This window comes from Ruditapes philippinarum, unplaced genomic scaffold, assembly GCF_026571515.1.
Source record: "Ruditapes philippinarum isolate M1 unplaced genomic scaffold, ASM2657151v2 ctg2328_1_1_1_1, whole genome shotgun sequence".
NCBI lineage: Eukaryota > Metazoa > Mollusca > Bivalvia > Venerida > Veneridae > Ruditapes > Ruditapes philippinarum.
The window spans coordinates 59,214-83,442 of record NW_026856099.1 but is presented as its reverse complement, the minus strand read 5'-3'; the positions used below and the strand labels follow the sequence as shown (position 1 = coordinate 83,442).

The 24,229-nt window shown below is 33.0% G+C and overlaps 1 protein-coding gene across 1 annotated transcript in view; it reads right to left on the bottom strand.

The window, feature by feature from the left end:
* The window catches only part of LOC132745396 (probable leucine--tRNA ligase, mitochondrial), a 52,222-nt gene extending 28,547 nt beyond the window's left edge, over positions 1 to 23,675 (bottom strand). Inside the window, exons 1-12 of the mRNA XM_060734308.1 lie at positions 23,586 to 23,675; positions 22,979 to 23,107; positions 22,037 to 22,128; positions 21,468 to 21,528; positions 19,412 to 19,501; positions 18,806 to 18,949; positions 18,230 to 18,343; positions 17,592 to 17,717; positions 16,963 to 16,984; positions 16,039 to 16,149; positions 15,495 to 15,610; positions 14,891 to 14,944 (exon numbers count right to left, since the gene is read on the bottom strand). Coding sequence (XP_060590291.1) covers positions 14,891 to 14,944; positions 15,495 to 15,610; positions 16,039 to 16,149; positions 16,963 to 16,984; positions 17,592 to 17,717; positions 18,230 to 18,343; positions 18,806 to 18,949; positions 19,412 to 19,501; positions 21,468 to 21,528; positions 22,037 to 22,128; positions 22,979 to 23,107; positions 23,586 to 23,666 — 1,140 coding nt within the window. The 5' untranslated portion in view covers positions 23,667 to 23,675. The remainder of the gene's footprint in view (positions 1 to 14,890; positions 14,945 to 15,494; positions 15,611 to 16,038; positions 16,150 to 16,962; positions 16,985 to 17,591; positions 17,718 to 18,229; positions 18,344 to 18,805; positions 18,950 to 19,411; positions 19,502 to 21,467; positions 21,529 to 22,036; positions 22,129 to 22,978; positions 23,108 to 23,585) is intronic.
* Positions 23,676 to 24,229: the final 554 nt, after the last annotated feature.

Genomic DNA, 24,229 nt, shown 5'->3' with positions numbered 1-24,229 from the left:
CATCTGAATATGATATTTATGTTGTTTACCCTTTCTCTTCCGTCACAATAAGTAAACCCCAGCAAAAATGAGTCAATCAATGGGCAAGCTCTGGAGTACGGGTAACTAATACCTGCACTCCATTTAAGGCACTGTACATGTATACGTATTACACATTTTCAACAGAAAGGTCCCCAAACTACGAAACAATATTATGATAACAAGAGATATGAAATATTGTACAATTTATATCTTCCGCTAACAGTCAAGGACAGCAAAATAAATTGACCATATTGTCACGGTTGTCCCAAAACCTGTAAGAATGAGTGAATTTTTTCCAAAATTTACTTTATAAAGATTAAACTGGCAAGTAAATAAACCATTCAGATGTAACTGACAAGTAAATCAAAATCAAATTTTGCTGCCTTGCCACTTAAATCTTACCATTCATGAATTGACACCCTTTTGTCAGCAAAATAAAATTTTCAAACATCTCCCTAAAGTCACATTTCTTAAACATCTTTTTATATCCCCTAAATATAAATGAAAAGAAAATTATTCTTATTCCAAACTTTATGTGAAATAGTAATAAAATTATATATTTTTTGTTGTTTTTGACATAGTCAAATTTTGTCAGCAAGCATGGATTCATTACTAACGTCCAGTTGGACAGGTGTTAAAAGCAATTTCACAAGAACTGTCGGAGGACAGTAACGCTCGACTATTCGGAAAGTTGTCACAAGTGTGTTTCATTGAGTATAATAATGCTTACCTATATGAATACATAAAATTGTCCAAAAAGGTACAAAGGCTTGTTATTAAAATGTTTTATTGAGTTAATCACTGCTTTATTATTATAAAATGCATAAAAATTGTTCAAAAAAAGGCACAAACCCTTCAGTAGTTATGGAGATATTTGCTTAACACAGAAATTTCTAAGTAGAAAAAGGGGCATAATTATGCAAAAAAGCAAATCAGAGTTATTGGACTTGTGCCGATCATGTTAGATAATCACAGAGAACAAGTGTGTGAAGTTTCAAGCCATTCCCTTCAGTAGTTATGGAGATACTAGCTTGCACGCAAAAACTTAACCAAAAATTTCTAAGTCTAAAGGGGCATAATTATGTAAAAAAGCACATCAGAGTTATTGGACTTGTGCCAATCATGTTAGATAATCACAGAGAACAAGTGTGTGAAGTTTCAAGCCATTCCCTTCAGTAGTTATGGAGATACCAGCTTGCACGCAAAAACTTAACCAAGAATTTCTAAGTCGAAAAAGGGGCATAATTATGCAAAAAAGCAAATCAGAGTTATGGGACTTGTGCCAATCATGTTAGATAATCACAGAGAACAAGTGTGTGAAGTTTCAATCCATTCCCTTCAATAGTTATGGAGATACCAGCATGCACACAAAAACTTAACCACAGGGACGCCTACGCCGACAAATGGGTGACTGCATTAGCTTGATTACTGTAACCCAATTTATATTCGCGAATACAAATTTTCGCATTTTGCCGAGGTCGGACATATTCACGAATATTAATTTCCGCGTTTTCTTGATTTCCGAAAAAAAATATTCGCGGATTGGAAAGTCCGATTGGGCAGTAAAATCCATTAGCCGACTATTAATCTTCAATAATTGAGGTCATTATTGGTGTCTTAAATGGGATTAACAATACGCTAGCCTTATATTGTATTGGTGAGTGAATTGTGATCACAATTTAGCAAAACATTTTCTCTATATATGTACATGTACGCATCGTTCGTCTTCATTTTATCTAGAAAAGTCTTTAAGAAACAAGTACAAATGTTGCTGCAATGCAGCAATTGAGAAGCTCCGCGCAAAAAAAATGTGCTCATTGCAGATACCTTACCAAATTATTCCTACGCACAGGTCATGTTACATTGTATATTCAGATTAAGTACTATTGTAGGTTTTTTCCGAATTTTTGTAAACCATTTTTGCATAATTATACTTATCTTATGCACTGTCCATAATTAAAAAGAGGGGAAAGATATTTAATATAAAAAATGCTTTCACTGATGCCTACCTGGTAAGGAAAGTAATTCCATTGAATACAAACAAAAATAGCATTTGTTGGCACTAAAATAGACTTTAAACTGGATTTTGCCATTCATGAAATGTGCATAAAACTTTGCAACAGAATGTTTTTGGTCTTTCGAAATGTAGCCCATTCAATGTAAATTTCTTATTGTAATCATTTTTATTTTTGTTTAAAATAGTCTTTAAAACATAGAACTGGAAGTGTACTTGCAAATGGCTCATCATATAACAATGTGAGCTTTGTTTTTATATGAATTTTGGCCTACTTTCACTTTGGACAGACTTTGTGAAACACACATGGCTGACAAATCACCTTAGTGAGGGTTCATCCGCTCGTAAGGCTACAAAACGCAGCTTTCGCTGTCGAGTACGGTCCTTTTACAAAGTGGTATGCTGTACCAATGACGCTAATGAAATGTAACGTTATATACTAAAGTTTAATTATTTCAAAACAACCAATATATCAACATGTTATTATTAAACATTTTATTTCATAAATATAAATTAAAAATAATTATCAAAAGCAAAATTGTTAAAATCTTTTGCCTGAAAACTTCTTTACATTGACAAATTCAATCACTAATAGTATACTTGATATGTTGTGTGTAAATGTAATTCAAAATGTAACAAATTATGATTTCATGTGCTACTAAAAAAGGGAAATAACAAATGTATAATCTAAGTGTCAAAAATCAGAACATTTATAGCTATTTATAGCTCTCGAATTTATGTACAGCAGAACTGCTTTTCGGTTCTCATTCATTAATATGACATGCTGCAAATCACCGACGGGGAAACCAATATAGAAATCGAAAGGAGTTCTTCAATGCGGATTTACTTTTAGCTGTAAATCGAAAGGATTTATTGCTCAAATCCGGGCCCATGGACAAAAAAATAGTAACACAAATAGCTCCGCGCCTGTGGGCGCGGAGCAATTAAATTTAAGCGTTTCATAAAATAAAAAAATACCTTCTCCAATCAGGGATCAAACCCACGCCGAGAAAATTATGTTATATGAGTCCGCAATCTAACCAATTGAGCTATACAGGCGGTAAAAATCGATACTAGTATGAAACCATCTTGTATTTCACTGTTTGTAATTATGTACACCCAATACCCTTTGTGATACTCGATAGGTTTATACCACCTTTATCTTAACAATTCACTCAAACAATTATTTTATAGGATCCAAAAAACAATAGCCTTTTGTGATGCTCGATAGTTTTCCCACTTTTGTCAAACATTTATTTTGAAATAAGTGCGAGTACTTTGTATGCATATACTTAGTATAGAAGTGTAAATATGAAGAAACTTAAAACTGACACATGCTCCGTATAGTACCCTATACTGAACGTGATTGACAATAGGCCTACTAGTATTTCATAAACTGTATTTATTTTGATTGTTATATTGACATAGAGTTCTTGTGGTATTTATAAAATAGTAGTAGTTTACTTAGTTTGTGTTTTTTTTTGTTTTTTTTTGCTTTATGGCAATATTCATAACAATTCATTACTTCCTGACAGGTGCCTGTAAAATTCGAATATATCCGGTCAAGTAGCTTTGCATAACCACGTCTAAAATAAAAATTTCTCTCCAATGTATTCGCGAAATCGTGCAGACTTATTCGCGAAAACAAATATTCGCGCTTCGTGGCCATCCGCGAATAAAGCGAATATTAATTGGTCGCGAATATTCGTTGGGTTACAGTACTCTGCGAATAGTCGAGCTAAAAACTAGAACTATCACTAAATGTGATTAATACCCGCAAGACTGCTTCGGAAATGAGGATCATGATCTCTGCTACATAACTATTTCACAGTCAAGTTTCATACAATGAATTTTCTTCATTCTTCATGCAGTTAAATGTATAATGTCCACAATGACAAATGAACACCAATGTCGATTTAGCATCCTAAATCTAAAACTTTTGTAGCAAGACAGGTGATAAAAATAATTTAAAAGAACACTATTTTGGTTGTCCCCCTGCAAATTCAAGCTCACTGTTATCTATCCCATTTATCCAGAGGAATTCCTATCCACTAAAACAAATCCCACATGCATATTTATTAACAAACTTGGAAGAGTAAAATGAACCAAACGTTCATGAACACAATTGTTACCTTTCTCCAATCTGAGAAGAAATTCTTATTGAAAACCTACTTTGAGGTATATTCATGTTGCATCATCTTCACATAAAAGTTTCCATCCCTTCTGCTTTCTCTGACAACCACATAGGCTCTTCTGAAACACCAGAAAACAACAATTATCATATCTGTTTTCAGACTGGTTGTGAATGAAATTATATATTACAACATTGAAGTTGTCCACATTTCCAACAGGTCTTTTCAATTTATTTACCTCACCGTGAAATCTTTTTTTTTCAATTTCACACTGAAATTATATTTTGAAAATTTCAAATTAAAATAATCAAACAAGAGGGCCCAGAGGACCTGAGAAAAAGGTCAAACGGTCAAAGTGGAGCCCTTTTTCACCCCAAAGCAAAATTTGAAAACAAGGGACAGCTTAATCTGCACAATTTTTGTACACTTATACCAAAAAATTTTTGTGTAAAATAATATCAAGATTGAATCAGTGGCTGAGATGTTGTTTAGATGTTGTTTTCTTATTTTAGCTCTGGCAGCCATTTTATTAAACAGTTCAGCCTGTCACTGTAAGAGGTGAACTAATAAAAAGATGACAGAAACAGAGAAGGAAAACAAACACTTGACCTGGCTGGGGATTGAACTGCCAACTTCGATCCCTTGGGGGTGGAGCCAATTTCAACCCCGGGGGTTTTATTTGAACAAACATGGTAGACATACACTAGAACATGTTTCATGCCAAACATCTAAGCTCTACCTCTTTTGGATTTTCACAAGAAGATTTTTTAAGTGTTTACTATATATATATATATAAGGACAATAAATGACCCCTGGTCATTGGCCGTGCCAATTTTAACCCTAGGGCTTTTATTTGAACAAACTTGGCAGATATCCACTAGAAGATGCTTCATGACAAATATCTAAGCTCTAACTCTTTCGGTTTTTTACAAGAAGATTTTTTAAGATTTTTTGTAAAATAATCTTTTGGTTGCCATGGCAAACAGAGTTCTTTTTGGAATCTAATTCTTTGAACAACTTTGGTAGAGCTTCATGCAAGGAACATCCCTGCAAAGTTTCAACAAATTTGGCCAAGTGGTTTAGGAGGAAAAGTTGATTAAAGAAATTGTTGATGCACGGATGGATGCACAGACAAGACAGAAGCCAGGGAGTATAATATAATATGTCCGAAATTCTGTCAGGCATATAAAAATGAAAATTAACATCTATCTATCCATATTTGATAAAAATATTTTCAGTATTTCTTGCATTATCACTGGATCCAGTTTATGTGTTAAATCTGCCATATTTTCAGTCTATTTGTTGCCATAGCAACAAAAGTTTTCAACATAGGAAGAAAGGAAATAGACGTGCATAATATCCAGACTGCCATCTTTCCATATATCAATTTTCATAAAAATATTTTCAGTACTTTTTGTGTTATCACTGGATCCAGTTTATGTGTTTAATTTGCCATATTGTTAGTCTATTTGTTGCATCTATCCATATATCAAGTTTCATGAAATATTTTCAGTACTTTTTGCCTTATCATGGGATCCAGTTTTGTGGACAGACAGATGGACAGACAGACGGACGGAGAGTAAACTAAAGTCCCCCTCCGGTCATACCGGTAGGGTACTAATAATGAATGCATCAAAGGCATTAAAAGAGTAAAATTTCATACCTGGGTATGTCTTTTCTGGATCTCCATTCTGTATTATATGTGGCACTTTTTCTGTAACTCTGTTAATTAACCTCTTGGCAAGAGCAGATATATGTGTGTGATCATACTGAAATATATACAATGTTTTTTGTTGTTTGTTTTGTTATTACACAAACTTTAACATATTTTTGGTCATATTTTAGTGGTCATATTTAAGTATTGTGATACATATGACATAAATGAGTAAGGCACTATTGTGAAAACATCAACATAACTCAATTTTCTTTGTGACATTATCTTTGTGACATTATCTGATTCTTTGTGACATTGTGATTCTTTGTGACATTATCAACATTTTAACAACTCATGGGCATTAACTTTTATAATATAAGACAATAACGTATACAGACTGGTTCACACCTTTATCCAGTTCTGGTTCCCATGCTGAAAGCGCGACGCATTGAAATGCTACAAAGCTGGGCGCCAAGCCGAAATTTGTGGAAAGATTTTGTAAATGGAGTAAATCTTGAACAATTTTGATGTTTTTTTTTCGCATATTTTGTTGTTTATATTAAAGATGAAGCTTAAAACTAACAATGATCGTGAAGTATAATGTGTAATGCTTTAACGGCCTCAAGGATTATGTGAAAATATTGAAAATGAATTAAAATACAAGGTGTAAACGCAGGTAGGTGTGCGGATTTTTTGCGGCGAACATTTTTATCTTGTATATTATTATAGACATTGAAATATGATTTTTTTTTCAAAACGGCTTATATTCAGTTTTTTTTATATATATAATCAGTAGTACATGTGCTGGGATTGACAAATATGCATTTTATTTGTATATTAAAGGCGTTTTGAGCTCCACACCCCAAGTGTCTGTGGAAAACATCAGCATAACTCAATTTGTTACTTATCAACATTTTATCAACTCAGGGGCATTAACTCTTATAATATAAGACAATTTGTTTATTCACTTAATTGGGCTTCAAGTCACATTGACACTATATAAGTCAAATTTTCAGCAATACTGGTGAAGGAAGACCTCAGGTGCTCCTGTTTGTATTACTTTAGTTGCATGTTGGCAACTGAATTAATTATCATCCCTCTGTAAGCTTGCTGGATTCCTCGTTCACATGAAAGAATTTAAAGATGAAAACTCACAATAATGTTTATCACTCTGCTAGGGAACATGTATATGAACATTTGCCCCCCGCCACCCTCTGTCCAAGGACATTTGCAGCCTACCCTTGAAATTCTTTTTTATATCTCAATAATTACGCAGGGCGGGGGGGCATTAAATTATATCCATATGTCTAAGAACACTTTTTTTACTATGAGGCAAATGTCCCAGATTCCTTATCATCAGATGCTCCAATATAATATTAAGTGATAAACATGACAACAAATATTTCACTTTTCAGGATGAAATATATTTGCAAATGTCAGTGTGAACAAACAAACACAATTTAATATTCCGTTTCTTTGCATATATTGATGAATGAAAAAAAGTATTTCATCAGTGTGATATACCATAACCACACGCCATACAGGTTTTAACTTTAATATGATATGTATCAATGTGAAGATCTTGAACAGTATTCTTACTATGCTGAACTTGCCCTCCCTTGAATTTGTAACTGTCAGTTAAATATTTCAGTGTTTATGTATTAGTAACACCACCATTGCAAATAAGGGACATAAATATACACTCGAATGGAAACTTGTTTCAGACATAAAAAAAATAACCTTTCAACTGGTGGAGAGACATAATTAGGAAATTTATTTGAAACATGTTAACTAACAGAGACATTTGAGTGTTGCAACTTCTTCATGAACTGATAATAACATTATGGAAAAAAATGTCATGCACAAAGTTTATCAATTGCCTACATTACAAGGGGTTCAAGCCCTCTTTATCAAGGAGTTTCCTGTTTATTTTATGAATCACATATAAATCTTCTTTTTTCTTACATTTAGTTATTTACAAAAATTACAGGAAATGACACAATTGTTGTCAACATTAGAAATTCTGCAAAAAGTGATAATTACTTTTTTTGCCAAATTTGCAAATCTGCATATTGAAGGAAAATAGTATTTATCACTAACAGTGAGTGATACTTCAATCTGAAAATAATATAATTATGTTTTTCTTTCAAAAATACGATGTTTTAACACATTCTATATTATTTTAATAGACAGAATTATATACATAACTAAGACTATTTATAGAATACATTGAAAAATGTAAAAGGGACATTACTCAATTAACTCTCATAACAACTGTTAGGAAAAGGAAGTGAGTTATTTCCCTTTCATTTCATTCAAAACCAAAAGAGGAAGTAAAAATAGCAAAATTTCCACCTAGCTGGTCAAAAAAGAAAGAAACAGTTTTCGTTGATTATTTCTATGAAATACCATTAAATACAACATTCAAAGTAAGTTTAAAACTCTATTCTAAATACATAGTTTCTCATTTATATAGAAAGAATTATGTAAGAAAGTAATTCAGGCAATATTTTAGACAGTGTTTCCAATTTTCATCCCTTTCTTCAATCTCGAAAAAAAAAATTGTTAAAATAAATTACGTATTTTAATTGAATAGAAATATACAAAATTATGTTTAACATTATCAATTTTTTTAAGATATATTGAGGTGTTATATAAATCTAAATTTCCACATATCTGGTCAAATGAAAAGAAATATGTTCTCTTGAATATTTTCAAGAAATTTAAATCCAGAATTCAAAGTATATTTAAAACATTATATTATGTACACAATTTATTCATTTATACTGGATGAATTATGCAAGAAAATGTAACATGAATATCTAAACGAGTGTTTAATTTTCGTGTCTCTCTTATATCAAAATTCTGAGTTCAATGTTCAAAGGACAAATAAATAAAAAGTAGATGTGATAAAATAAATTAAAACTGCTGACTGCTACATTTTTTCTGTATTAATATATTACAGAATGTTTCAAGAACCTGACTACAGAGAAAACTTATCATTGATGTTATCAGAGGTTTTACATGACACTGGTGTCAATGAAAGAATTGTGATGAGAAGGAGAAGAGAATGCATGCTGAGAGAGATAGTGAAAAATATCTCAAACAGGTTAACTGATAGAAATGATACTCACTATTATCTAGGGAGTCAAAGTGAAGGTACAACTACTATAGGACTTCATTCAGACATTGATATACTAGGCTGTATTCATGATGTCAATATAATACAAGACTGGTCAGAGTGGGAATATGACAAGGTAAACTTCCTCATGATCCAGGATGAGAACACTACTCCCGGGTATTGTTTCTTACAACGACTCAGACATGATGTACCTCTTCCTGCAACTGTCATTCCTGATGAAGACTGTATTACTGATAGAAGAGGAAGAATATTATTTAAAAATACAATGATACATGATTTACTTCAGGGTGCGCAGCAGCAGCATGGACCATCTATTGCTGAACAAGGACAACATGGATTATGTGATATAGACAGAGTGATAGCTTTTCCATGTAAATCATGGCCTCAATCAGCATCAGGTTGGTTAGATAGACAGGGTTTTGGCAGATGGCCAACACAAGAGATGAGAACATATGCAGCCAGTACTGGGTGTTTTTTGTTGTTGGTAACTGGAAGTAAGGTCAGTGAATATCCTGAACTGGAATGGAGAATATCTAACAACATTGAAGAAAGATGGCTTATGTACAATTTCTAAATATTAACACAAATAAGGTGCTATGTACTATTTGAAAATGTTCTTAAATCCTTACCTTAATCCTCAGGATGAAAATCAACATATCAAGTTTCATGTGTAAAAACAGTTCTTTTACTTGTATAGAAACACAGAGTCGCGGATATGGAAAGTATCAATTTATTTACATGTTTACATACTGCTTACTTGGGGAATTTACATAACATTGTGTATGACTGGTTGTTCACATTATTATACCGGAAAATAATTTGATGGCAGGGCAAATTTAAAACAGCTGAGACAAAACATGAACTTTTAAAAAATATTTGTGAATTTATACAAAATGATAGACAACAGTTTCTTAGTATTGATATTGATGATCTTGGTCATAGACTTCAAGTTAAACTGAACAGGGTACCACATGGAGTTTACTATTTTCCTTCTTCTCTTGAAATATATGAAAAGGTTATGACGTTGGCATGTATAAACATTGCAAACAACATAAGTAAACAGCATCAGCATATTTTAAGACATTTTCACAATAAAAACATTAGAACAATAAACCAACATAAGCAACAAATAGTTCAATTGATGAACTTCAGTGATAATGGTAATAGATTTGAACAAGTTGCATGCCATTTTCTAGCACCTTTTCTTTTCACCACATATGGTTCTACCCTAGCATCATCCAGCATTGGTGAAAATAATCAAGTGTCACCTCAAGCATTGGTTTGGTTATCAGCTGGTTTAAACTCAGATATCTCATCTAGCAGACTTAAACTGGCTTCAGTTTGTTTTACAGTACAGGAGATATGGAGAAAGCTGAACTAATTCTGAGACACACAGAACAACAATATTATTCTTATCCTGTTGTACCTATCTGCAGCTGCCATAATACACCCCAAGAAGCAGTAACAGAAGAATTCAAGAGGTTATGTAGTGAACAAAATGAGGACTGTATTAAAGATATAACAGCATTTTGTGTCAGATTTATACAGGGAGAGATCAACTGTGTTCCTCGTGAACTACAATATGAAATGTTCAGATCTACACAAGATGACATGATACACAGAGATGAAATAGAAGACTGTTGGATGGACTGGGCGGTAGTTGATTCTCTACCTTTCTTATACTTCCTACAATACAAGATCTATCGTCATCTACAAAAACATCAAGATCAACAACAAGCACTTTGTAAACTTATTAGAACAATAGAAACAGATGAAAACCTCAAACATAAAGAAACAGCTCTCAACATTTTAGGACAATGTATGGGAACAACACAAAACAGACCTCAAGGTAGCATTAAGATTGCTACATGCTTTCTCTTCACAAAGGGCAAGGAACCCAATGTAAGCAAACTTCCATATATGTGCTCCTTTTCTGGGCCCTTAAGGTTAGCCAATAAAAAATGTGATCAAAAAAGAAGTATTAAAGACTTTAGTTTTAAATGACATCAAAAAAATTTAAAATGATAAAAATATGGGGCCTGCCATTTACAAGTTTTTTTTGGGTTTTTATTTTGAAACACAATTAAAAAAACATTGTATAACAAGAAATTAGAATCTAATCATTTGAAAATTGTTTACCACACCTTAAACGGTATTTCCCGCACTTTGTTTTTTAATTTGATATGTTACTTGTTTAAATTTTGATATGTACTTCCCTTTACATGTATCATCCTTGAATGGGACTTGTAAATATTTTAAAAATTTTAATTTTTTTGTTCTGACAATTTCAAAAGTACATTTGGGGATCACCAAAAGTTGTTGCAATTAGTTTGTAAAATTTAGTTTTTATAATTGTAAAAAAAAGTTTTTTCCCCTTAAAAAAGGCCCCCCCCATTGGGAAAAATTGGGAAAACCCCAAAAGTGTAGCCCCCGATAAAAAAAGCCTTTTTCTTTTCTTAATAAAAATTTTTTTTGAAAAAAATTTATTTCCAAATTCATTTTACTTTGAAAATTCCCGACTTTACATTCGAGTATTGGAGCCTCTTGTGTAGAGGACCAAATTTTGCTCGTGAAAAAGTAAATTTTAAAATTTTTGGGTTTAAAAAGGTGAAATTTTTTCCCAAACTTTTTTAATTTTATAGGGGGTCAAAAAAAGTTTTTTGCAGGGGCTTCTATTTTGGTGGCAATATTGATACTGTTGGCAATATTTATTAAAAGTCTTGTTCTATAAATGTACCTTGTATATAATAGTCTTGTTCTTATTTTTTTATTTTGTACCCCTTACAATACAAATCAATACAAGCAATTCATTGAATTTATAACCCCACCGAGAACTTGTTATTACTAACACAACAACTGGAGTTAGTGCTCGCCAGTTTTTTTAAGCCATTTACCGACGAGGATTTTTCAAATTTTCAGGTTACATATCTTAATAGAACAGATTTTATATAAACTGGACGTTTTATGTTATAAAACGCAAGTGGGCCGAGCACTAAGCCGGTTAGAGTGCATACTGGATGTTCTTCGTAAATAAGAAAGCAACAGTCGCTTCGCAAGCTCCGCTCCTTTTTAGCTTTCTTATTTACGAAGAACACCCAATATGCACTCTAACCTATACACAAGGCTTTATTTATATATATTCATCATGGCATAAACAGTTATATTCTTTGTACATGATAAAAATTCAGAGCCATAACATGATAATAAGATGTAAATTGCCTTTCTGTATCGATGGTTCCCATAAAGTTTTGTTGAAATCAATACAGCAGTTGCAAAGAAATAGCAATATTGCTATGTATGCATATTAAATAACCAATCAAGCGCCATAACTCTGTAATGAAGGGTCTGGTCTGAACAAGGCAAAAAATTGTGCATATCTCCTCTTGGTATTAATGGTTCCCATAAAGTTTTATTGAATTCCAGCCAGTTGTTCACAGTCTCTGCTACATAACTATTTAACAGTCAAGTTTCATACAAGAATTAATGAATTTTCTTCATTCTTCATGAAGTAAAATGTATAGAGTCCACACTGACAAATGATCACCAATGTCGATTTAGCATCCTAAAACTAAAACTTTTGTAGCAAAACATATTTTTTTTATTTCATCTCTAGTATCAATGCCCATATTGACCTGAAACATAATGTAAGGGTAGAACTTCATGGAAGGATCCAGTGCACAAAATATCTAAGATATCAATTAAACAAGATGTTAATGTTCCTGTAAAAAATTGTGAAGATATTTACCTACGAGGGCTTGAACCAATAACCTCTGTCATATAACACTAATGCCTCTTCCACTGTGCTTCCAATGTGAATACGATTATTTAATCGAGCTGTTAGATCTAAATCCATTCAAAACGTTTGGTGTACCAATATATTCCGTATCTATTCACATAGACAGGTGACACGCGAGTTGAAACAAATATTCAAATAAACACAATGATCTATATTCATATACTTCTTTTGATTAAGATCTAATTCACAAAGACACTGTTGGGAGACTTTCCAGTTTTGTGGTTGAGGAAGACCTTAAGTGCCCTTTTGTGCTATCTAAGGCATGATTTTGCATATAAGTAAAACCATCGACCTTCTGAAAGCTATTTGGATAGCTTCTTCATATGAAAGAAGTTCCCGGTGAAAGTTCCTGGTGAATATCAAACCCACAGTAATAAGAAAACACAATAGTTCAATATCAACCAGCCATCTACTCGACACAATTAACAACACGATTAATAATATTCTCTCACTTTATTAATTTCAGGTGTCCAACATAGATTTAATAGCAGATGTCAAATCAAGATTCTTGGCTGAGAAAATGACTTTTGGATCTTTCTTTTGAAGAAGCTATCAAGCTAGCATATGAAAGGAAGGAGTAATTGCTATTGTCAGCTTACAGACCATCCAATTGTTCCAAAATTACTGGACAAGTGTATGTCAAATGATCAGGCAAAACCTGAAGTTTGGTGGACCAAATTAAACAGGGTTCATACAGACATACAATGCCAAATTCTTGAGCACCTTTTAAGACACAGTCTCAAATTTAAGCACTTTTTAAGACTGTACAAATCAACCCTGTTAAAGCTTTGTCAAACTGATTTTCATTGTCCTCATGGAAAAGTGATTATTCATCTTTTTTCTCAGTTTAATAAATCATGCTAAATATCCTTTCGACGGCCATCCGCTATACCCGTAGGACGGCCAAAGCGTAAGAAAACGTATCGAATTTTTACATTCCTGAAAGCCAGTCTTATTTTACGACAGACATCCATAGCGTAGTAAAACGTATCAAAAATATATCTTTCTAGAAACCGTAGCGTAAATCAGTGTAAAACTTGAATTCTGTGTCATGCAAACCCGTAAAAACCTCGTTTTCGTACATTCTGGTTTTTTAATGTGTTTATGAAAAATCCAAATATTACGCTACGGCTGTTCAACTGCATACGATAAACAACAAAGCATACCGTATACCACTGTTAATATTACGTTTTTTTAAACAAGTTCTGAACGTTTTAAAACGGTAAATTTTACGTTATTTACCTTTATAGCCCATAAGAATACCGTGTTGAGTAAAACTTCCACAATGTCTTAAAACATAATTATTGAAAATCAATGAAAATCAATTTTTCTCAGGAAGGGTGATTGATAGTATGCTTTTCAACGTGAATTTTGTAAGTTCAACTCATTTTTGTTTCAAATAAGAGAACTGCTTACAGAAACTCCCGTTTGATGTATCAATAAATGCATTTTAAAATACTATACCATTTAAAAGATTTTCTTCAATTAATTTGGATGTTGATTTGATTACCACATTAATTAAAAAGTGTACTGTATTTCTAAACATTTACTATATCTGTCAATAAAGGGTACTATACAATTAACAAACTTGGTGTTTTTATTTGAACAACATTTAACAGAATGAAATAAATGAAAGGAAAACTTCAAGAACTTAGTCATTTAAAACTAAATTTTGGTGGCCTTCCTACGACAAAACAGTAGTGGCTTTCAAGAAGCCAAAATTTTATACCAGTTTATTACGTTATAGCCTTCTTATGACTATAGGGCCCGGCTTTTGAGAAGTCGATTTTTCGGTATGTTTTATTACGCTATGGCCGTCGAAAGGATATCTGCTCTGTCACTTGAAGAATTTTCTCACTTGTCAGGCAAATAGGTCTCTTTCGGGGAATCAGTCTTAACCGCTCACTCTTAACATTTTGGTTCTTGTGAGCTAAAACTAAATATTAGATAAAAGCTTGGGGGCTTCAGGTCAATAAACTTCTAATCACATAACCAAAACTTAAACTTTATAAGATATAAGGAAGGTCCCTTCATTTAAAACCAGTTTATTTCACAGATATTTAAAAGTGCCATCTAATACCACATCAATTAAACATTGGAATTCATAAAAAGTAAGCTTTCATACACATACCCTTGCTAATGACATGACTTTCTCGGCTGCATCTTTTCTGTTTAATCCATCAACCTATTAATCAAAAGGGTCCACAAAGATGACATACAACATGTTATCAGATAGATACACAGATGAATCGTCCTCTAAAATTTAAATCCAGTCATCACATGAACATTTTCTAAAGTTTTAAAATTCATTCTACTGTAAATTTACAGGGTTTTCATTATTAACAGATTAGCAATCCATATCATCGGTGCTGTTAAAATTGGTTGTATTTTCAGCCTGTAGATTTAAATATCCCTTGCTTCTTAGCAAAACTGGTTATTTTAGTTTGCACATCTGTTGCCTCATATAAAATTCAGAAGTTTTCAAAGGTGATTAAATTTTGCTAATTCAAAAAAAAAATTATTTTGCAAAAATAACTATTCAGTATGTATCTACCATATATGCATTAAACAGAACTGAATGTAGAGATTTGCAAACCTTCAACCATGCTAATCAACTATACAAACTTAAACTCTTGTTTTTTTAACTGCAGGTGGCTCTATATAGCCAATTCTAATTTTATAACTTTTTTTTCGAGATAGCAAATAAATCTGAAATAGTTTCAAATGATACTAACCATTGCATGAGAGTTCATCAATATTTGGTTGTCAGGGTCGTCTGTGAATATATTCCGCCATGATAGACCACATAACACCGCCACAATTTTATCTTTCTCCGACAGGCATGGAATACCTTGAACCAAAAATACACCGTGAAGTTAAATGACAACAAAATGTTCACAAAACGGTTCTAGTGTCAGAAGACAAAATTTTATAAATCTCATTTTCTATCTTTGATAATCTATTATAGCAAAAATATGGACCTATCGATAAGTATGTTGAAACTAATTATAATTTTTATTTTTTCTTTGATAATCTATGATAGCTTAAATATGGACCTATAAATAAATATGTCGAAACTAATACAGCTTTATGAATAAGTATGTTTCTAAATATTTCTTAACCGAAGGATTCATACCATGATTCTCTGTGTAAGGGATGAAACCCCCGGACTTTTAAAACACTATTGTAATGTTTCATACACATGGCTTTTATAACATTAGCAGAAAATATGCCCGATTTAGCATGGCCACAATCAATAGATACTAGAACAACATTTACCTAACTTGCAGTCATTTGTCTCCATGGCTTCCATTGAACGATGAGATATAACTATTGGTACAGACTCTCCAGTCACCGGGTGTACAGCTTCTATATCAAGCAGTGTTTCTCCTGCAAAAACATATAAAAATTAGTCAATTATTGAATCTACCTCTGAAAACTTTCAAAAATTCATAAACCTTGTCAAACAGTATGTAGGAAATTCTCACTTAAATCAAAGTATGTTACATGTATATGTTTTGTCAATTATGGACCTACTCTGAATTATCCACGCAAGTCACAATTATTTCCTACCAAGTCTATGCTTATAAAATGCATATGTTACGCAATGGACCCTCAGGTGCCCGAGAAAAATGTGGCACTGTGGGTAAGCCACTAGCACAGAGAGTGACGGCTTGAAAAGCAGGCCCTTTGCTTAGCACCAACAAACCTTTTGAATTATGGCAACATTTATGTTTTTATTGCTGTGCAGTGACCTACATTTGGTTCACTGAACGGAAATTACAGGGAGATAAATGACCACATTTTTCCTTCAAAATTGACCCTTTAAGGGGCATGACTGGTGACATGTCCTGGGTCAGTACTCATCAGTGAAAGCTGCATTTAGTGCCTTAATGGGCAGATGGACAGACCATCAATAAACATAGAATACATACATAAAAATAATGTCTTTAAACAATAGTGCTTTAAACCTAGTATATTAAAGAACCAGTTATTTCCCCTGGAATGGAGTAACATCTGTAAAAGTGTGTGAATGAAGCGAGTCCCCAATAAATGTTTCCACTATAACATTTTCCTCTCAGTGCATTATTTCACGCACGAACGGAAATGAACTACCACCAACTTTCTAACAGCCAGTTAAATATGTCAGTATGTCTAACTGTTCAACATACATGTTTTAGGTCATTGAGATAATAAACTTACCTGGACCAAAAGAGCTGTTTTTCTGAATAAGAAAAAAATAGAGCATAATTATACAATGAATTGAAACCTTTTAAAACTGCTACCATATTTGACACCGTTACAACAAATGATTCTGAACTGTTACACATCAATCTGAATTGTTACAACAGAATCTGCCTGGTAACAGGGTTCTTGTATTATAGTAATAAAGGGTTCTTAATTGTTATTTTTGTAATAAAAAGATTTTACAGGCCTGGCAGGGAATTAATTAAAGACAAGTCAGTGTCATTGCTCTTAAGTTTTAGTGTTCTTATCATGAATTTTTTGTTTTATTATTATGATTATGTTTGTTTTGGGTTTTATGTCACATCGACACAGTATAGGTCATATTGTGACGTTCCAGCTTTACTGATGGAGAAAGACTTCAGGTGCCCTTCCATGCATTATTTAAGGCACGAACGGGTACCTGAGTAGAACCACCGACATTTCGTAAGCTAGCTGGATAGCTTCCTCACATGAAGATAATAAGAAGTTTAATGAAAAGAGTGGGGAAAAGAAATTTAATCAAAGAAGTGGAAATGTGAAATTTAATTAAAGGAGCGGGAATAAAAAGTTTAATCAGAGGACTGGGAAACATAGTTTAATCATACCTTACAATAATACTTTTCATGGTTATATCTATGCTCTGTTGACAAGGCTATATGTGACACACCAAACACTGCCTCTGGTACGTCCGTGAATACTGAGAGAGGTTCCTCAAAGTCTTTACCATCTCGCTGCATGTGTATAAATTATTATGTCATATGACTTTATATTGTCACTGGGTAATTCTACAATCAGTATGCCATTACATGAATATCTAATATTTAGAGGAATCAAATTATCAGAGATTACATAAGATTTCCTTCAAACTACTGATACAAATAGACATTTGTTTGGCACCTTTGCAATAAATAAAAGCATAAGCAAGGGCTGCAAAATCAATTGTCTGTATTACCCGGGGTTGTCCCACAGCCTATATGGACAAGTGGAAATTTTAAAATTTTCAAAAAATAACTGTAAGTATCATACGGATAAGTTAAGAAATGCCTCAGATAAAAACAAACAAGTAAGTCAAAATCAGATTTTGTTGGCCCTGACATACATTTTTTTCTGATATTGCATAATTTTTACAAATAACCTATTTTAAAAGTTTATCATATATATTTCAGCCAATTGCATAACATGAACAATCATTTAGTAAATATTTCATTAAGTGAAGCATTTTCAACAAATCTTAAGAACTTACCTTCAATGCAAAATCAAATTTACAGCCTGTACATTCCCCTATCCATGTTTTCTGCATGCTAATAACATTGTTCCACAAGTCTGACCTCACTGTATCTAGGCCTTGTAAAAGGGACTGTGAAAAAGAGCCTATAATACTAATTCTGGGTATCAACATTATAAGAAAGTAATACAAATGGGTTCTATCATTTTAGAGTTAAATTTCAATCAACCATTACATCTTTTAACTGACAATAAATCACTTTTGAAGAAAGACTTTTATAGAAAGGATTAAGTGAAATTTGTATGTAAATTATTCACACTAAACTTAAAGTGAGTGGCGATGTGGTCGAGTGGTTAACCCGTCAGACTAGTAGTCTAAGGATTGCTGACGGCAAGGGTTCAAACCCTGTCAGGAGGCAAGCTGTTGTTTCCTTGAGCAAGAAACTTTACATTCATTGCTTAGAACTGGTTGGTTCCAGGAATGGATTCAAGAGTGTTTCAATAAGCTTACAGCTTCCAACACAATCAAACTAAAATAAATTTGTACAAACTAAACTTAAACTCACACAAATCCCTCAGAGTAAGATGATATTACCTGAGCATATGCTGTAGTTTTAATGTACCACTGTTTAAGGTATCGTTTCTCCACTTTCGCCCCTGATCTCCACGAGCAGCCTTTATCATCCACCTGCTCGTCCGCCAGTACCGTTTCATCCACGGGGTCCCAGTTTACACTAGCCTGTAAATACATTGCATTAATTTCTTACTAAATTCTTACAAAAAGATGTGTCAATCGTCATTTCTGTAATTATATTCAAATGAGTTCAGTTTAAACATATTCAATTTAACTTCATTGTGAAAGAAAGTTTTTGGAAATTGTATCAATCATTTTTAAGTCTGCTTCCTGGAACTTACTATTCCAAAATCATATGCGTAAAACATGATCATGACCTGTGTAAAGGGCTAACGATAAATTTTGTTACAAATTTCCTGATTAGTATTGATGTTTATAGGACATCCTAAATGATGCTATTATCTGCTAAGCATTCTAAAGTTCAAAAACATATTTTTTACAATTATTTTCAAGAAAAACTTCACATAATTTGACATAATTTTACAGTTTTACCATTTTTCGAAGCTTCATCATTCAGACATGAACAATCACAATATAATAATAATTTCAAAGTAGAAAGAGACCAACCTGTTTCTGATACACCAAGCCTGCCTCGTACATTTTCAGGAATATATATTGTGTCCATTTATAGTAGGAAGGGTCACAAGTTGTCAATTCCTACAAAATAAACATAAATGTAAGTATCGAAAATTAAAATCAGATGTTTTATATATAAGATCTGTCAGTAAGACAGCATCAGCGACTATTTTCAGTGCTTGATAGTAAATCAAGAGCCTGGATAATGTAGAACTTTATAAGTTGATAAATGGCCATTATTCTGTAAAAATCTATGATCAAGTTATGGGCCTTAGAAAGTGATCTCCTATTATGCTCTCAAATAAGTATGGGAAGTTTTAACCAATTCTCTTCAGTAGTTTTTTAGATACAAACTTGCATGCAAAACTTCACCAAAGTGTGCCGCCTGAACCAATGCCTGGGCCAGTACAATAACATCCGCTATTCTTTGAATAGTCAAGCTAAAAAATATGCCTTTATTGACTTTCACTACAAGAAGACATTTCTAATACTGTATTCCTAGAAAAGATTTCGCGCATTTTAAGTTAGCGGTAGGCATGATTCCGCGAATCTTTATAGCCGCGAATATGTCACTTATAACAAATCCGAGAACATTTCTAGCTTCAACCAAATATAACATAAAAAGTGCTGAATATTTATTATAATCTACTTACACAAAAAAACCCATAAAAACACAGGTGCTATAGAAATGTGTAAAGAATTATTTATGTATGTTATTGATACTAGTTTGCACGCTGAAAAATAAAATATCAATTATTAGTAATTATTATGCTTATTGACGGTTAGTCACGGAGTTGACAAACGCATTTACAGTTTGTGAACATTTAATGACTTGGATTTTATTTGCTAGGTGTAATCCTTTGTTAAAAGTACAATAGCGATCAAGTGCTACATTGATAAACAGCTGTAATGTTGTTATAATGAAAGCCATGTACAGTCCGATAATGTGTAAAAATTATGTATCGACATTTTGAAGAAAAAGTAAGTTATGATTCAAATGAGAATAAAAGCTAACGGGTCTGACTAAATCTAACTTAATCACATAATGAAAAAGGTAAGGAGACATGAAAGTAGTCAATGAAACTGTATCGAGTAACGTTGCGCTTTAGGCGCGACATGTCAAAAAATAAAATAATTAAAAGCACCCAACAGGCAAGGTCATGAATCAAAAACGTAGCCTCAAAAAACTGTAATTTAGGCTGTAGCGACTTAACATTCGCGGAATTCGCGGTTACTACATATCCGCGAAAGTTTGTCTCCGCGAAAATGCCGACGTTGTGAAAAACGCGAAATATTGTATCCGCGAACATTTCTAGGAATACAGTAACAAAGATGTATGAGCTTTTTTTCTAAACTGTCAAGTGAAAAATCCATATTGGTTACTTTTTAGCATATATTATACTTTTAATTTAGTTTGTGCAACTTTAATTAAATGTTTAATAAGAAAAATCCATACAAGATTTCATTTCTATTTTATTGAACTTCTATTACTCTAAAACTCAAACTTTGAAATTCCCAGTTTCTAAAATTCCTAGTTGTCATAAGTAGTTTCCTTGTTTGGAAACATTTTATCAATTTTACAATCAATTCTAATACTATAGCTGCATTATATAACCCAGTTACTTCCATTTCCTAATAAGATTTGACACTAAGGGAGACAATCTTAGATTTGACACTAAGGGAGACTACCTTAAGTTGTTTAACCCTTGCCACCCTAAAAATCTTAAATAGACTTGACCATTTTTCAGTCTGGATAAATCTATTTATCATTTTTATGGAAAATTTCTAAATAAATACTGACTGAATAGTGAACAGTGCAGACCATGATGAGACTACTGCACTAGTTGTATGGGTATAAAGCAGGCTAAAGGTTAAAGCCTATCTATTGTGAAATTTTTTTCTTTTTCATTAAACATTTTAATAGTGCCATTGATATTTAGTGACAGGGTGAAGTTGTGATTCAAATTAAATAGGGAAGTCAATCCAAAATATTCTGTTCAAAGTATAGTCTTGATTCAACAAGAGTATGACAGATAAAAATATTTACCCGTTCCCAATCAAAAGCACAGCAAAGATTTTGTAACTGTTCCTTCATTGTAGCAATATTACTGAAATGACATTTCATAAATGACAATCTCAATATTAAATTTAATAAATTTCAACTTACAAATTTGTTCTATAAAGGTAATGTATTCCAACTTTTTTTATGATAAGCTTAGCCGACTCCCAAGTTTATTTATACAATATTATATTTTTTATTTTTACACGAGATAGGTCAAAGGTCGTGATGTATCGCCATTACAGTGATATGACTTTGGTTAACTGAAAAGTATTTACCTTCATTGTATCAGGGATTAAAATATTGACAAAAACTCAGCCACTCATGTTCAGTTTCTTAGAACCATTCTCTTAACTCATTTATTTTATCAAAAACGAATAAAAGGGCATCAAGAGCAGTTACTTCGTCATAAGCTCATATTTATTAAAACTAGCCTAAGAATATAAAGTTAGGACAGTATTTAAATCTACAGGCTGAAAATACAACCGATTTTAGCAGCATTTCAACCGATGATATTGATTGCCAATCTGTTAATAAGGAAAGCCCTGCCAACCTACCTGTAGGTCCAATCCTTAGGGTGTAAGCCTCTCTCTATGGCAGCGTTCTCAGCAGGTAGACCAAACGCGTCCCAACCCATCGGATGTATCACCTGCAATCATAAATACTACAGATTTGTATCAAATTTTTACATCACACCATTGAATGCATAAGGCATATGGATAGAATATCGATTTTATATAAATAACTTTTGCCACGCTTGCAGACTAACTTCCCCATATAAGTAATAATGTAAACTGCTAAGCATATTTCATAAGATCTGATTCTTAATTTTCTTTTTACAATTTTTATTTTAACTTTCGCTGTTCTGCTGAATTTATGCACTACTAATCAAATTCAAGTTGGTCATAACTCATGATAATTTTTTTTTCAATTTTCAAAACCATTTGAGCCGTGTCACGACAAAACCAGCATAGTGCGTTTGCCACCAGCATGGATCCAGACCAGCCTGCGCATCCACGCAGTCTGATCAGGATCCATGCTGTTCGCTTAACAACTCTATTACAAGTAGAGAAACTGATAGCGAACAGCATGGATCCTGATCAGACTGCGGGGATGTTGGTCGCAAACCCATTATGTTGGTTTTGTCATGACGCGGCTCATTTGATTGCAATACATGGGGTCTTATATAACATAATCTACAAATGATTAGCATAGGTGGTTGCATGAAGTATGTTATTCACATTATGGATAGTAAAGATGATAACATTAAACCAATGCTACCAATATACAGCAATGCCAGTCTGCACATACATACAGTGTGACCTACACTACCATACATATACTGTACACTGCCCAATTTTAAATCCTGTTTTGAACAGTTCCAAATTCAAAGGAGACAAAGTCCTTTGTATAAATTCAGCAGGACAAAAGTTAGATAAAATTTTTAAAGGAAGTTAAATGAATGTACATGGATTAAAAAAGCCTACAATACAACGCACCTTGTGACCTAGCATTCTATGGTACCTGGCCATGACATCACTGATGGTATAAACACGCACATGACCCATATGCAGCTTTCCACTTGGGTATGGAAACATTGACAGGGCATAGAACTTTTCATCACTCTCCTGGAATCAAAAACAAGGGATTACTATCATTAAGATTTCTAAATCTTCAGAATTCCATGTATGTGAACAATGAGATTCACCAACCTAGACTTCAGTTGAGGTGTAGAATATAAGGATCTTACACCTGATGCTGGTACAGACTTAATATCTAGATTAAGAGTGGCAATCAGGCCTTGTCGAGTTTCCGCTAAACCGATACCAGAGAGCAAGATATTCCTGTCTGGGAAAACCTTAATTTGTACTAAATTTATAAGCACACTACTGCTTGACCTAAATAAAGTAGTTAAAATGCAACCAATCATACATTACAATTGGACATGTAAAAGAGCACACAACTACTTTTTGCTATTTCTTTCAGTTTTCTTTCTGGATGGTACTACCCAGCCCTTTTTGGGGCTTTTTATATTCAAATATAATGAAATACATGTAACAAATCTACACATTTTTCTGAAATCAAGCACTGCAAGTGTTCACATACCTTAATGTCCGAGAGGTCAGCTTTATTTTGAGCATATAGTTGGTGAAGTCTTTCTTTCCATACTGCCTCAATATCTAGCATTAAAGTTTTACTCAAACTGGTTTGCCTGAAAGTATCAAATCTAAAGTAATCTTCACAAACAAAGAGAAATAGTTTAAAAATATCACTTAAAGACAAACCATAGCAAGAAACAAGACCTGTCAGTAGGACAGCACACTCGACTAATTCTAAGCGCTTGATAGTAAAAGAGCCTTGATAATGTAAAATTTTCACAAGTTCATAAAAGGGCTAATTTCTTTTTAGAGCCAGTCCTATTAGGCCATCCTTAATAATATATATGTTTGCTATTGCCGACCCAGAGTTATAAGGAGTGGGTCGGTAGGTAGGCTTTTTTTTTTTTTTTTTTTGATATATGATTTTTACTGAACGTAAGTTAATACGCTTAGTACGTTGTAGCGTTGGTGGAAATTTGGACTATCAGGTGATCATTACTCAATTTATTACACGTCTGTAAAAAATAACACGCAAGATTTGTCTCCTATAATTTCTGAATGGCGGATATTTGCACCCCTGTTTTAAAAATGTTAAAATATTTCATTGTTAGTTACCGAAAATTTTCGCCGATTGTTGAAATTCCATAGCGC